At 41.7% G+C, this 15,932-nt stretch overlaps 2 protein-coding genes across 4 annotated transcripts in view; one reads left to right on the top strand and one right to left on the bottom strand.

Annotated features, from left to right (window-relative positions):
- Positions 1 to 228: 228 nt before the first annotated feature.
- On the bottom strand, positions 229 to 7,338 carry c8h11orf58 (chromosome 8 C11orf58 homolog). The gene is made up of 5 exons (XM_022202638.2): positions 7,165 to 7,338; positions 5,215 to 5,298; positions 4,999 to 5,059; positions 4,674 to 4,783; positions 229 to 833 (listed from the first exon to the last, which is right to left on the bottom strand). The coding sequence occupies exons 1-5, from the start codon at positions 7,216 to 7,218 to the stop codon at positions 609 to 611; spliced, it is 534 nt and encodes a 177-aa protein (XP_022058330.1). The 5' UTR covers positions 7,219 to 7,338; the 3' UTR covers positions 229 to 608.
- A 2,653-nt stretch (positions 7,339 to 9,991) lies between these two features.
- The window catches only part of LOC110956886 (transcription factor SOX-6-like), a 111,001-nt gene continuing 105,060 nt past the window's right edge, over positions 9,992 to 15,932 (top strand). The window contains exon 1 of one of the 3 annotated variants that reach the window (XM_051952584.1): positions 9,992 to 10,500. The gene's annotated coding sequence lies outside the window, so the exon portion shown is untranslated. Of the gene's footprint in view, positions 10,501 to 11,626; positions 11,994 to 15,932 lie in introns of those variants that run through there. The other 2 variants (XM_022202640.2, XM_022202642.2) reach the window with 2 other exon arrangements.

Genomic DNA, 15,932 nt, shown 5'->3' with positions numbered 1-15,932 from the left:
GTTAAACAGTCTCTAGGCTTATTAGCTGTGAAAAGGTTGACTTTAAACACTGTAAATGTTTGAATAAATTCTGTCCAAGCCATCTCCCTTTGCTTTCTGTTTGAAAGGGCGTCCCTGCACAGAACAAGCACACACTGACTTATGTTTAGTCCACGAGGACACATCATGCAAACAGTCTTATGACTTTTCTCTGAGGGCAGCTCTTGTTCCAATATTACCTGCAACAAATTTTACAACTGACAATTCCTTTTATTGGTTTTCAAACAAGGAATCACAAAATTCACAATGTGCACACCAATCATGCTGAATGGCGAGTAATCCAGTTTGATCCGACAGAATTCGTAGCCTGTGCAGTTACTGTTAAAATGTTCAAATCAAATAAAAACTGGATCATTCGTCATCCTATCCGCCGAAAGCTGATGTATTCTCCTGCGGACCTAAATCTCTGAAGACATGCACATCAGGATGTAGCTAAACAATGAGCACTGATGCAGAGGATCTATTTCTACACAGTAAAAGGACTAAAGTAAATGGGTCTACTGTTAAACAAAAAACATCAAAATGTACAAATCTGAGATTACAAAAACTAATCTCTCTCCCTCGCAGCACTACGCTGATTTCACAAAGGTCATTTTGTAGTTGTGTTTCCGTTCCTCGCTCCTACTGTCTGAGCTGGGCTTGGCCTGCTCTGATGTTTTTTCCTTCGAGTTGGGATTGCGGTCTTTGTCCTGAGCTTCTGTGGGTTCTTCTTCACTGACAGACTTCTCAGGCTCAGCTGCTTTTGTCTGACTGTCCACTGGTGGTGGGGGGAACGACTCTGGCTGTGGGTCAGGCTGTAGAGGACAGAAACATGTTTTACTTAGGTTTTATTCCTTCTCTTGTCCACAATGAGATGGTCTGTCTGACAACAGAACACCCTAGAAACCCAAAGTGCAAACAGATGGGGTTTGTGGAATTTTACGTCTTCAGCTAAGACACAAATTATTGCATTTTGGTAGTGATCTTAATTTTAGTGACTTCCTTGAGGCACAGCTATTACATTGTAAGAAAGAGAAATGCATTTGGGAAAACTGTTCAATATTGGCTGTATTTCTCACGACTGTGTGCCAGCTACACCCTGCTCTGCAACGTTTAGACACATTAAAGATAACAAAAAAGATGGGATTGTCTCTCTAATTGAACCTACTTTGAGGTGAGTAACAGAAAATTAAGAAGATCTGTAGAAAGAAGGATGCAACCCTTTAGCTACATTCATCACATTGTTGTCCAACAGGAATGAACACTTTTGACCTCTGAGTTCTTCACCAAGTGTTAAACAGTTGTAGATTCCAGTCTACACATGGACAAGCAACATAAAAACTTAAGATCTCTCCAAGCTTTGACTTTTCTGTGTTCTTCAATGTCTTTAAGAAGACAGTCCACTCCTCTTCAATGGCTGTGCGAAGTTGCTGGATATTGGCGGGAACTGGTACATGCTGTCGTATACGCCGATCCAGAGCACCCCAAACATGCTCAGTGGGTGACATGTCCGGTGAGTATGCTGGCCATGCAAGAAATGGGATGTTTTCAGCTTCCAAGAATTGTGTACAGATCCTTGCAACATGGGGCCGTGCATTATCCTGCTGCAACATGAGGTGATGTTCTTGGATTTATGGCACAACAATGGGCCTCAGGATCTCATCACGGCATCTCTGTGCATTCAAAATGCCATCGATAAAATGCACCTGTGTTCTTTGTCCATAACAGATGCCTGTCCATACCCTAACCCCACCGCCACCATGGGCCACTCCATCCACAACATTGACATCAGAAAACCGCTCACCCACATGATGCCACACACGCTGTCTGCCATCTGCCCTGAACAGTGTAAACTGGGATTCATCCATTAAGAGAACACCTCTCCAACGTGCCAGACGCCATCAAATGTGAGCATTTGTCCACTCAAGTCAGTTACGACGACGAACTGGAGTCAGGTGGAGACCCCGATGAGGACGACGAGCATGCAGATGAGCTTCCCTGAGACGGTTTCTGAAAGTTTGTGCAGAAATTCTTTGCTTATGCAAACCGATTGTTTCAGCAGCTGTCCGAGTGGCTGGTCTCAGACGATCTTGGAGGTGAACATGCTGGATGTGGAGGTCTTGGGCCGGTGTGGTTACACGTGGTCTGCGGTTGTGAGGCTGGTTGGATGTACTGCCAAATTCTCTGAAACACCTTTGGAGACGGCTTATGGTAGAGAAATGAACATTCAATACAAGAGCAACAGCTCTGGCATGCCAATTGCATGCTCCCTCAAATCTTGCCACATCTGTGGCATTGTGCTGTGTGATAAAACTGCACCTTTCAGAGTGTCCTTTTATTGTGGGCAGTCTATGGCACACCTGTGCACTAATCATGGTGTCTAATCAGCATCTTGATATGGCACACCTGTGAGGTGGGATGGATTATCTCAGCAAAGGAGAAGTTCTCACTATCACAGATTTAGACAGATTTGTGAACAATATTTGAGAGAAATGGTGATATTGTGTATGTGGAAAAAGTTTTAGATCTTTGCGTTCATCTCATAAAAAATGGGAGCAAAAACAAAAGTGTTGCATTTATATTTTTGTTGAGTGTATGTGATTTTGTGTAGTAAATGTTATTGTAAGGTTCATGTTCTGCATTTATTCTTTGATTTGAACGCTGTGCCTTTGTAAAGTTATGCTTGTAATTAGAAAATGTGTATTTTTGTCGTCGGACGTTTGGAGCGTCAAATTGCTGCTGCGCTAGACGCAGCAGCGGTACTTCCGGTTACAAAATAAGAGCATGTGTATGTTTTGAGAATATTGTATTTTGAAAGGCCAAAGAGGAAATAGTTTGTTAATATATGCAAAACAAGACGACAAGGTCATCAATATCCCCCGCCACATGTGATGTCTATGAGTCTATATCCAAAATAGTGATCAAGGGCCATAACTCTGTTAAATATTATTGCACAGGTCTCATTTTCGAACTTGATCAAGGTGTCCATGGTGTGAAGCTACACTCTAAATTTCGTAATCCTAGCTGTAATAGTTTCCGAGAAAAGCTGTCCCCTTCATCTCAGACGGACGGACGCACGGACGGACGGAGACCAAACCTATATCCCCCTTTTCCACTTCGTGGAGGCGGGGGATAATAACGGAAGTATGTGTGTTTAATGAGGTTTATGTTTAAGTTTGCAATTACAGAGCATTTGTTTACATCTTTGTTCCTGTTGCTTGTATTACTGGAATGAGATTGTGTATTTATTAGACCCTCCAGAAAAACACGGGCAAAAATCCTTGATTCCGTGGGCTAAAATCCTTGATTATGCGAATAAAATATGCAGGGTTTTTATGCCATTTTATGTGGGGAAATTGCGGAAAGTTGCAAAGTATGCCAATACCGGTAGTTGGGAAATATGCAAAAAGATGAGAAATATGTAAGAACTGGGGAAAAAAGGTGATTCTTCTCCTACATCCTGTTACTAGGCTACCACTGAATGTTTGAGTCCTTTGTGTTCAGCAAACCTTTTGCTGTGCTTCGTCGTGGAGAAGTGCTGCAACACGGTTGATTTTCTTCGGTGCTCCATAACGATGTTGCACGGGGTGCAAAAAAGTTTCCCCCCACTTTCGTGCAGTAAATCTGGGTACTGTTTTGCCCAGTCTCTGGCTGAAATATTCGTAGGTAAATGTGATCTTTGAGCATTCGCCATTCTTGTTTTTCGTCTCCGAGCGCCGCGCTCCGCATCAGCTCATGCTTCTAGTGTGTGTGTGTGTGTGTGTGTGTGTGAAAGCGCGAACTGATGACGTCAGGCCGGGCGTCACATAAAAACTCACTCACAACTCCATTTATATTGGTTATAGTTTTCTCATTTTATGTGGAAATTGTGAAATCAAGCGGGACCCGCATATTTCTCTTTTTCGTGGAAATGTGAGATTCTTGCGGGAATTATGCGCTGTTTTGCGGGGATTATGCGTTCTTTTGGGAAATAATTGACCCCCGCATAATCAGCGGCATTTTGGTGATTAATGCGGGAATTCATTCGATCGCATAATAGCGTTTTTCTGGAGGGTCTAATTTATATTTAAGTTAGTCAGATATATTTTCATTATATTTCCCTGTAGAAAACCACAACTAAAGTTCAAGCAAAGTAACAGTCAATGAAGTCTCTGTGCTTTTGTATTCGTATTCTGGAGAAACCTGGTCTTAAGTGGTGTTCTGGCCGACATTCCCTGTGTGAACTCAGTGATAACACAGAACCAGTGCTGAAACCAAGTTAGTTCAGAACATCTCCCTTACAGTACTATAAGAGAAAAGCTGCAGCAACACAGGTGAGCATATTGTATTTAGGTAGGAATTATGACTTTGTAAGTTTTGGTAGATGCAGAGGAAAATGTTCTTTGACCATCTCACTAAATGGATGATTTTGTCTTGTGTTGCTAAAACTTTTGAACACTTAGCAATGATTGTTGCATCAGCAGTGCTTCACTAGACACAATATATATATTTAGAGTAAACAGTCTCTGCATCCTCCAGTAGTTTTAATGTTGTATGTTTCCTGTGTCATTTTTTACAGTATTCAAAAGATTTGGTAAGTAATAGTAAGTTTATGTGTAAAAGCAATTCCTCTTGAATGTACCACATCTCTCTTCTGGCCTGAGATGAGCCCTCACCTCACTGAATCCCAGACCACAGTGTCTCCGGTTGCGGCCGGACAGCTTCCCATCCATGCCCTGCTGGTACTGTATCTCCAGCTGCTCGCTGATCTGCCTATCTTCCTGACCTGCAGAGGAGACACCAGTCACAGCAGGCACACCCAGCCATTACAGGTCTATCCAAGCATGGATAGATCTGTGTGGCAGATGTGTAGTAAGGAAGCCGGGTTAATTGCATTGGGCATAAGGATGACAGCATGGGTAAGTGGCATGGGACATTAGCTTGGACATGTCTTGCAAAACAAACACCCCATTTAACAAAAGCTAAATAAAAAAAGCTTACCACTACGGAAGTGAGATGTTGACTTGTGGTCACCAATGACCAGACGCCCAGTGTGTTCTTTCTGGAAAAAACAAACAATCCCTATTTTACTAAATTGTCACAATTTCTGGCAACGAAAAACTAAAATAGCCATTTTAATTTTTTTTTTTACTATAAACAATAGGTTGACATTAAAGTGAATTTAAAATAAGGTGCTTTACAATACATCAAACTCACCTTGCCAGCGCCCATCAACCGTAAAAACTTCTGCTTCCTCTCATCACTACCCAAATCAGCAGCTGCCCACTGGGTAGAACCATCCTGCCAATGTAAAACATTGCTGTTATATGAATGGAAACATAAAGCTCACGCCATCACATTATTATGTTTTCCTTTACAAAGCAGTAAATGACGTTCCTAGCCAACACAGCTAGCTATCTTTAAATCAGATGATGGCTCAAGTTTAGAGCAGAAACGAGTTGTCAAGAACAGAGCAGCTGATCAACAGAAAATCAACTAAGTAACTGAATAATGGCTTAAACCAATTTCAAAGAGAAAGTGTTGAGACTGCTCATGACCTAAGGCTCTCAAATGTGAACAATAGCTGTTTTTCTTGGTCAATATTTTTAATCAATCCTTATTTTTAGAAACTTCTACTCATTATAACAAATACTACTGTTCAGTATCACCTCACAATTGTTGCATCGTGACATCAGTGGTTTTTAGCACAATTTCAATTCACTTCAGTGTAAAGGTTTTCAAAGACCCAAGTCTTCGAAAGTATGGGAGTACTTCAAATCATCACAAAACAATAGGGTGTTTATTTACACTGCACAAAGTTTCAGTAGCATCACGCAGAGGCACAGCACAATGAACAAACACCTGAAAAGAAACACAGTGGCAGCGATCCTGCACATCTGTTTACTTCTCTCCTGCTCCCTGTCTTCACATCTACTGCATTTTAATACAGCTGAATTCTCAAGAAAGCTGCTCTCATAACATATTTTTCTGTTTCTGATGTCAGGCAAAGGAACAAGTACAAAAATAAAGATAAAAATACTGTTGCTACATGTTAACCAAGATATTGCTCTGCACCGCTAAAATCCTGATTTTGTAAGTGCAAAATTATAGAGACAAGTTAAAGACTGTGACTGTGAACTGTGACTTTGGCTGTAGTCACAAACTACAAGCTACTACCAAAGTCAGAGAACAATTCCACAAATAAGGAGAAAAAGGAGTTACTATTGCGGCTCCTTGTTTTTTAAATATCCATCATGTACAGTACATGTTACCTGTTGTCTACACAGACTGAACTTTGTCACTTTATGAAGGGGCTTGGTAGAAACTTGTACCACTCACTTAAATTATAAGCTGTATTTTAAATTAAATATTCTTGCGCCTGAATTTCCAGTTTGACTTGTTTTCTAACTTTTTAAATGAAAATTAATAGTTCAGATGAATGAACTAATCAATAAAATAGTTGAATAATAAATAGTGAAATAGTTGTTTGTGGTCTTATATCTAATACTTTGGGGATGTGGATTGTTGGTTGAACATTGTAGGACATAATTTTCAATTCTGGGGTGTTGTGATGTTGTTTAGTCATGAAGATAATTGGCTGATTAGTCAGTAAAAAAAATCGTTGGCTGCAGCCCTAGAGAAAGAGAAGTGTAACAAAATATGAGTTATCATCATAACAGCATGTGTTCTCAATCTATTTGTTATATATGTACGTGTATGTGTGTGTGTGTGTGTGTGTGTGTGTGTGTGTGTGTGTGTGTGTGTGTGTGTGTTATTTGCTATGCAGTTTTAATGTAAAAAGCAACGTCAGTAGTATTGAAAAGGAAGATATTGTGTGATGTGGTCAATAATCATTGACCTCCACTCAAACTGTCTTCCATTGAATCAAAATCTCGTCAAACGTGCAGTAATTTATCACTGAGCCAATTTATCTTCAATCAGTTTGATATTACACAATTCAATGTGTGGTATATTTTAAACAACACAGTCTTAGGTCAACCTTTAAAAGGTAGATAAACTTTGTTGACTCCACAACGTGCTCAGGTTTCATATTAAAGCAGTTGTATCATACCGTGTTGGCACACTCGCTAACACGATGCTAACCATGTCTTAGTATTTCGTAGCTTTCCCCTACGCATTGATTTCCCTTTTTTGAATTTTACTCACTTGACTGGGAGATGCGGGTCGTTTTGTTCCATGCCTGTCCTCTGGAGAACTCATTCTGAACGACAGCTTTAATAAAGCGTCAACAAACTATCATGCCACCTAGCTACAGCTAGCTGGATTCGTCAACAATCCTCTGTGTCGCCACTTCCGCAGTGTTCTTCTTCGCTGGTTTTGCGGCAGGTTATGTGAACTCAGTGCTGCCACCGCGGAGGGTCGTATTACATAAACTTCAAACTTCAAAAAATCATCAGCAGACTACAGCAGCTCTCTCACCGTCTATCATATCAAATACTGTAATATGATAAATGCATTTCGGCTACAATTTTGGCCTGAACCACAAATAGGCCCGGAAAAATGTGACAATTTCTACAATGTGATTTTATAGGTCAATTATGTGCAGAGTTTGGCCAAAGACAGCTGTCTGATTGGCAGAGAAAAATTCCAACCAGAGGCCTTTATTATTTCCTCAAACACATGTTGAATGGATAGGATATTTAATAGCAATTTAATCATATGTGATTTCAACATTAATCATCTTCGATACAGTACAGATCCAGCATCACCACCTCAGGACTAGAGTGCCTGTATAATGAGAGTGGCGACAACTGGGCATTTGACGCCATTTTGTTTCCATTCACTCAATATGGGACGCGCAGCGCGAGGTGCACATTCACGAAAACTATGCATTGTTTACTGATTTCAAGACATGTTTTGGACAAAATAATTTACTGGCTTGTTTTGTCTGGATGTCCAAAGTTGGATTATGGCCGTTTTTAGTAGAATATTTTCATTTGTGACTAGTTTTGAGCCTTCAAAGGTGAGTTGTGCTGTTTACGTTATTTGCTGTTTGTTGGACAAATGTGTTTATATTACCCGCTGTGGTAATCACATCTGAAAGTGGTTTATACGGGCGGATTCATGAGAATCTAGGCTTTCCATGGGTGTATAATGTTTCTATCATCGAGTTTGCAGCTTCGGTCAATTTAGTAAAATACGTTTTCCCGTCCGCCTGTACGCTGCTGCAGCTGTAAGCATATGGCTAACAGCATCCTCATGCTAACGGCGGCTAACAGCCCAGAAACAGGTGAACAACACGGAGCCTGTTCGGGTCATATGAGGCTGATAAGTGACTGCAGGTTGGACGGAAAACAGAAAATAGGAAACAGAAAACTGTCAGCTGTTTGTTGAATTGGAAATCATGTGAATGAACAGGGAGGCTGTTGTCGAAGCTCAGATGGGCCGCTGAAGTTTAACGGGTTACCCGTTAAACTTAAGCGGCCCGTATTTCATGCATCTCCATGCATGAAAATGGTCAAAGTCAAAATAACCACAACTGCCTAAAATCACATCAAACTTTTCTATCTGTCATTCACCCATACATCATAACATGAAAGCACATACATGGGACTAACCTGGCACAAAAATCACGATGAAGTCGGTTTCCATCCCACTCTCCGGACTTTATTTTCCCACAGTTTCATTCTTTCACTACTCCTGGGAAATCTAAACACGTGTAATCCCTTCTCCGATCGATTTGTGTACCCAAAGGTACAACAGCCCGTCATTTTTCAGGTATTTATGAAGCCAAAAAGGCCTAGAATTACTCTCTGCGTTGTAAACAACGTGAACAGGCATAACCGGCGTTCATGAATTGGAAACAAAATGGCTCCTATAGATCACGTGATCAAATTTTTTTGGACCCGTCATGTTGCCACTCTCATTATACAGGCACTCTACTTAGGACAAAGATGTACAATGGATAAAAATGATAATTGATAATAATGGTAATTTGCCTCCTAATTCTGCAGTTTAAGGAGTATATTTTAGTGACCTCAATAACTCAAAATCACCGCTTCAATCTGAAGCAAAATCAAATTAAAGCTTGAACCTGGATGTATTTGTTAAGTCGCATGTATTGAAATATCCTATTCAGAACAACAGCATGTGACCAAAAATGATTCCAAACTGCGTCCGAGGTATAACAATACAAATGAAGACACGTAGACTTTTGCACCCTCATATATTCTATTTTTAAAAGCCGGCACTTCGTGGGGACTTTGGAAAGTGAACCTTCTTCAGGATGACCTGCACCAAAACCTCCAAAAGGTGGCGTCAGAGTAAATGTAATAGAGACGGAGCTCAGAAGCGCTCACACCTCCGACAGGACGCTCAAACTTCAATTCTGCACAAATTCATCGAGCTGTTAGAAGCCTTGGACTTATTCCCATAATTGCACTCAAAGCGATCTGTCTATTAGTCATGCAGTGACAAATAATTTTCTTGTAATAATTCTAAGAAAGTCTTATTTTTTCCCTTGAAGATTAACTCCAGAATCTCAATAAATGAACAGAGGTGAAATTTCAGTGAAGACAAGACGAAATATTTTTGATCACAGACCTGATCTCAAATGTCATTACCAATTTGGTTGTAAAAAATGTATTATTTTAATTACAAATGACCACTGATGAGAAATGTCCTGAGTACACGTGGGACACATCAGCTCTACCAAAACTTTTGTTTGGCTTTAATTGGATAAATCTTTCCAGCAGGACGCATTAAAAATGTATTTATTTGTTTTTAAATCAGTGTAGAATAAGAATCTGCCCACATCAGTATTTGTGTGGTTTACAGTTTTGGGTGATTTCTGACACATAAAACAAAAAGAAAAAATAAAGAGTCCAAAGTTAAATCCATGTAATTAAAGCACACTTTTTTTTTCTTTTCTTTTTTTTCTTTTTTTTTTTATTGGAGCTGATCAGCAGGTGACCGGTTCGCGCCTGCACACACGCGCACATGGAGAGAAAAAGGAGAAGACAGATGAGAAGAAAAGTTCGAGTAAAGCAGCAACATTTAAGATGTTTTCTATTTGATTAAACAATGTACACAAAGAAAGTGACACAGACGGATAGAGAGAGACAAATAGCCTCGAGAGAGGGAGAGAGAGCGAGAGAGGGAGAGAGAGGAGGGGTTATCCTGCCTCTGCCTCTTTAGCCGACAGTGCCCAGCACTCTCACTTAACCTCCACATAGTGCCGGACGGGAAATAACCTAAAATACTTTTTGAAAACCCTCCAAATGTCAGCTACACGGGCTCAGTGTCACTTCTGACAGCGACGCCGAAGTGTTTTCTTTCACTTTCCGGTCCTCGGCGGAGCGCAAACAGAGGAGTTACCAAAGTCCCCGACACGCTCCAGCAATGGTGACTTTACGCACGGGATTTGAAAGCTGTTTGAACTGACTCCTGTTTCTTCTCAGCGCCGAAAATCTCACATCATCGCCCCAAACAGTCTTCAAGCTTGCAAGAAGCACGCAGCGCATGTCGAATAAGTGAATGCAGGTAAGAGGAGTCCTGTTGCATCAGTGCGGACTGCAGCTCCGGGACCGGCGCGTCCTCTGGGCTGCTTGTTTTCAAAAGTCTGTGCGCACTCGGGTTGTCTGTGCTCCACAACAAACAGCGATGACAGCAGCAGATTCGGGCTGCATCACTCTTTAAAGCTGCTGCTGGACCGTCATTAGACCCTCCATGACCCGAAAAACTCACAGGACGTTGTTGTAGAAAAGTTTTGTGTTCGAAGTGTAACAGAAAGAATAACAAAAAAAAAAAAGAAGAGTGATTTATGGTTATTATTATGAGCGACATAAAAATAGACCAAGCCACTGTAGTTTCAGTAAAATAAGTTTATAATAAAGGAACCAGCTATTTATAATAACCCTTTTTTTATGAATTTACTATCTGTTGAAGTTATTTGTTTATTAGTTGTACTCTATCACGCAATTAGAAATTATTAAAAAATATTGATTATTTTCTCTTTTAATAATACGTTTGGAATAAACCCACCAAAACCTCATTGTTGTGACACCAGCCTCAAACTGAGTGATATGTTTCGTAAAACTTCACAAAAAGTTGTGATTTTGCGCCACTTTGGTATAAAAAATAAATCTAAATCCAGCAATAAATGTGTCCTCCTTGACTAAACCACACCAACAAGAACAGCAGTCAGATTTCCAAACAGGTGTCATTCAGTGCATTTCCATCTCCTTCTTCTGTGTGGTTTGTTTCATGCAAATTAAACGTGTTCAAGGTTAATTTCAAATCTAAAATGCCCAGTATTTTGTGCAATAAAAGCAGAGCCTAAACGTCACCTCCACTCCATAACTGTCACGCACTAATAACGCGAATTGGGGAAGCAGTTCTTGAACATCAAAAAGTGTTTTCATAGATACAGAACTCATCGAGAGTCGTTTAAAAAGATCGTGCGCAAAAAAACCCAGCTTTGGAGAAAATTCATTTTTAAAAGAAAGCAAATTAAAAACTTTTTCACAGCTCTGAACTTGAACTTTAAAAGCATCAGTTTGGAATTTAGTTTCAAGGATTCAAAAGGCTCTTAAAGTCGCCCCATCACTTAAACCCCGTGGAGTCTGTGGGCTGTGACTCTCAGTAGTTTCCTGTGCGGCCACACAGCGGTAGTCTTCTGTCCGGGAGGGTGTCGCGCTCTGCCGGACCTCTGTGGTCATCATGCGCGTCCCCGTCTGCACCTCCACCGTGCACATTTCAGCCCGCAGCGAAACTCCGCTCCCCAACACTGCTCCTGCACTGGAATACACTACAGAGAAATAGAGCGCAGAGCAGAGGAAAGCTGGGCAAAGAGGGGAGTCTTTAGGGCCCAAGTTAACTTTCCCCCTTGGAGGTCACGGAGGCTGACCCTAGCAGAATGCGTGAGTCATAAATTAAAATAGACCCGGAGCCCTAAACACGGATCCACTGAGAGACAATACCGGGAGAAAACAGGACAGTGTCCCAGCACGGCGAGAGGGTTGAGGAATTAGTCTGTAAGTTTCTTCTTTTTTCCCCTCCTACATGATTCTCTTCACGTGTTTTCTGAAGTTGCAGGGCGATGAAACGAGTGTTCATTTCACCTGACAGCTCCGGGCTGCTGCAGTGACAGCGCTGCTTATGTGTGAACTTAATTGCGGGTGTGTGAACTTGAGCCATGCGGGGCAGGGGCAGTTTCTAATCCGCTGCGAGGAGCCTCCTGCTTGGACAAGCAGCGTGGGCTTTTTTTTTTGTAGTTGCCTCCCGTGTGGAAGATGGTCGTGGGTTTCACGGTGAGGATGAGAAAAGGGGGTAACGGAGGACAAGGCGCCCGGCAGCGGCCTGGAGAGCACCGATAAAGCCACTTCAGGGTGTTCCCAGTGTTCGGAGCCACGCTACACCTCCGAGATAAGCTTCTGCTCGGCTACAGATAAGAAGCATTTAGAGAAACACTCAGAGAAAGATCACACATGCTTGACAAAAAAAAAAGAGTTTGAAAAACCGCTAAAGAGGAAACGCAAAGTCCGGATAAGTGTTCAGTTGATTTGTAAATGACTGAAACCACTACATTTTAATCACTTTGTCAGTTTACTGTGAATTCGCAAATTCTCAGCATCTGTTCTAATTGTTTCACGCATCCACGTTTTTTGTTTGCGCATCAAATCACTCCTCTATTCAGAGTTAGAACTGCCCGACTTGACGGATTCTCCAGTTGCCAGTTTGGGCATGCCCACAGAGGCCTGCGCAGTAAATCACAATTTCCAACAAGTTGTTTAATTGTTTGGACTCTGGCAGAACAATTTATAGACCACCACCACCACCACCACCTCCTCCTCCTCCTCCTCCTCCCGCCTCTGTGTCTTGTAAGTGAGAGTGTCTGTCTGAAAAACAATCCGAGCAGGGGGGTCGCTGAAGTTGATCTCCTATGGCATTTTGTTTGGAGCAGGTGCTGCGGGTTGAAGTTCCCTCATAAGGTAAAGTGGCATTAGAGTGTCCAAATGGCAGACTTATATATAGGCTGCCAATTCAGCACATTGTCCCGGACTGCATGGCTGAGCTCTCCCCGCTGTCTGAGGGAGACCTGCAGCTTTTCTCTTTTTTTTCCCCCTCCCCTTCTCCTCCTCTTCTTTTTCTTCTTCTGTGGGAATCATCGCTGACAACAGGCGGACCAGCCTGAATACAGTGGCCGGTCACTGAGAGCTCCATTACTCCTCAGTCAGCAACATGAAATCTGTTCTGTACCGTGCTTAAAATGTCCCATCACTTCTGGAAAAAAAAAATCCTGCTTAATCGCCCCCTGTCATATAAAATGAATTCAAATAAGTTGCATTGTGAATGTGATTGAATGCCATTTTGTGCATTGCAACCACAGATTTATTTTATCACCTTCATTTTTAGGCCTGTCTCCTCACTTATAATGTTTTTATTTATTTTTAGGATGGTCTCCTATGATGTAGGCAAATTACATTTTCTGGTTCCATCCCTCCCTCATTCTTCTCATGCCTTTTTGCAGCATCAAACCAAAGTTTATCTGTTAATAAAAATCATGACAAGACATTTATTTTGGACCAAATTCTGCTCTGAAAATATCAAATTCAATTTGTCTTTTTTTCACCTCAACGTTAAGCTCTAAAAATATGAACACTGGCGTTAAAGCAGAGCGATGCAGTTCTAACCTCAGGATCTGATTCTTATACTTAGCAGCGTAGCCATCGCTCACATGTTATCCTAATGTGCCACATATAATTCATAGAACTCTGAGAGGCCTTTTGCTGCGGAGCGATGCACAGGGGCTCCTCAGACAAACAGTAAATATTAAGGGATCTGACAGCACCGGAGAAGGCGATTTAGAAGACGAAAGAGGAGAAATGTTTTGGCTTTTGAGACTGAGTTCTGTATTTCTCAGATTCTCACTGTACTCTGATGTGAAAAAGAAACCTGATTTGACTGGAGCTTTGAGGATGCACCAAACCCCCTTCGCGGCACTGTTGTTTTATTTACTCTGCATGTCGAGCAAAACATGTATCTTCCATCTGACCACGGTGTTGCACATTTAAGCGCTTCCATATGTTGTCTTTTTGAGGATGCCATTCACCTTCATCGGAAAACCGTCGCGCCGCCATTTTAAGCTTGTGGCCAATCCGGAGAGTCCTAATTATTTGTTGTCGGGCTCTTTGAAAAAGACACCAGCCCCCAAATTGGACATGTGTTGTACAAACACAAATTAAACATTTAGCCCTAAGTATTTCTCCCTGGGTCCTAAGTGCATATTAGTCAGCCTATACTTATCTCTGGCCCAACGGCACACCCAAATTGCAGTGTTGCTGCTGAAAAAGAAAGGTTGGGGCCCCGGAGAATGAGCACTTGAAGCATGCTGGCAGATGCCCACAAGTTTCTCAACCACAATGCAAGCTGAGGTGTGTTTGTGCTTACAGTATGCATGCGTGCTCGTGTTTACGCATGTGTTTGTGGACATCTTTTGTGTTTCTCTGAGTGTCGACAAAGAAATCTGACTAATGTGTGACTAATTGTGCCCATGTATATTTCCACTGACTTTTTGTGTCTTTGCATGTGCCGTGTGAGTGTGTGAATGGGCCACGCACGTATGCATGCATGTCTTTGTGCTTTCGGCGTGCATACTGTACAAGCCTTTGTGTGTGCGTCTTTAGGTAAGCCCTTGCCTTGAGTGGGCGGCCTGTGTTATCCAGTGCATACATCCAAGCAGAAGCATGCATGCATGTGTTTCTGTGGGAGTGGATGCCCTGCTGGGTGGACGTCCTGCTCCGTGCATCCCTCCACTGTACTCCACCACATAACCTTGGAAGCAGCTTTTTCATTTTCCCTCAGAGCGGAAAATAACGGGGCGCCATCTTCATTCTCCTCTCTCCTCTTTTTTTTTTCTTTCTTTTTTTTTGCTGATCGGGGTAACCTTTCCTTTCTACTGCAAATTCTCCAGCACCTGCTCCCCACCATCCAATTACAAAGCTCAGAATGGGAGCTTACTTGACACACCAGCTCCTAATGACAACAGCATCCCCTCCTCACGCACGCACTCTCGTCCTTTCTCTTCATTTCACATCTTTACGTTCAGTATTTAGTCTTTGTTCAGCATCGTAGAGTCTCCCCCGATTCACAGCGACTCAAACATTTTTGGCATCTTGATGCACAGAGCAGCTCAAGTTCATTAAGTTCTTCCTCTTCTTCGGCTGTTTTCTCTCTCTTTTCTTTCTTTGTGTATCAGGGCGTGCGTCTTCTGATGACTGCTACATGAACAATGGCTATTATGTACCTGCAAAGGACTGAGAAAGATTTATAAATGTATGGTTTACACAAGAGCCTTTGACAAATGACCGCTTCACTGTTAACACAGACACAAACCTGGCATCCTGCCTGGAGAAAAAAATAACAAGAGGTGGCTTGAATCCACATTAAACCTAAACTGCTTAATTTTTTTATTCTTCTACTATGCTTATTTGCAATGAAAGTCATTCGTGATGTCGCTTTTTTCTGTTTTCTGAACTCCTTGGCATGACAACCGGCAGCAACGGGCTCTCTGCACTCTTGCCTTTTCTCAAGTGGAAAAATTCATCATCACGCACTCGAAAACCAAAAGCTGACATTTCTTTATTTTGCTGAAAGTCCTTCTTGGGATTTATTAAATGAACTAAAATAAAGAAAAAACCCTGGAAGGCACTGAAGGAATCCAACTCATGGCACACGCACATAGAAAGCTGGCCGGGTGGAATTTTCCTTTAATTCGAAAGTGCTTTTGCCAGGTGAAGATTTGTTTATGCATCCTTCGAGGAAGCAACTATCACTGTGAAAAAAAATGACAAGAACCAGAGCGGATGGAAGATGCTTTATTTTGCACGTGGTCACATTAAAGTCCTCCTTTTTTTTGGAAGCATTACAATTTTCACCTCAATCTGAGCACTATGATGAAATGTCCCAAAATA

The sequence above is a fragment of the Acanthochromis polyacanthus genome, chromosome 8 (assembly GCF_021347895.1).
Source record: "Acanthochromis polyacanthus isolate Apoly-LR-REF ecotype Palm Island chromosome 8, KAUST_Apoly_ChrSc, whole genome shotgun sequence".
Lineage (NCBI taxonomy): Eukaryota > Metazoa > Chordata > Actinopteri > Pomacentridae > Acanthochromis > Acanthochromis polyacanthus.
This window is presented reverse-complemented; position numbering and strand designations above follow the sequence as displayed.

Coding starts and splice junctions, on each gene's coding strand:
- c8h11orf58 (XM_022202638.2), bottom strand. CDS start 7,218: ATGAGTTCTCCAGAGGACAGGCATGGAACAAAACGACCCGCATCTCCC. Junction 5,299..7,164: donor GACCCGCATCTCCCAGTCAA/GTGAGTAAAATT, acceptor TTACATTGGCAG/GATGGTTCTACCCAGTGGGC. Junction 834..4,673: donor GTGGTCTGGGATTCAGTGAG/GTGAGGGCTCAT, acceptor TGTCCTCTACAG/CCTGACCCACAGCCAGAGTC.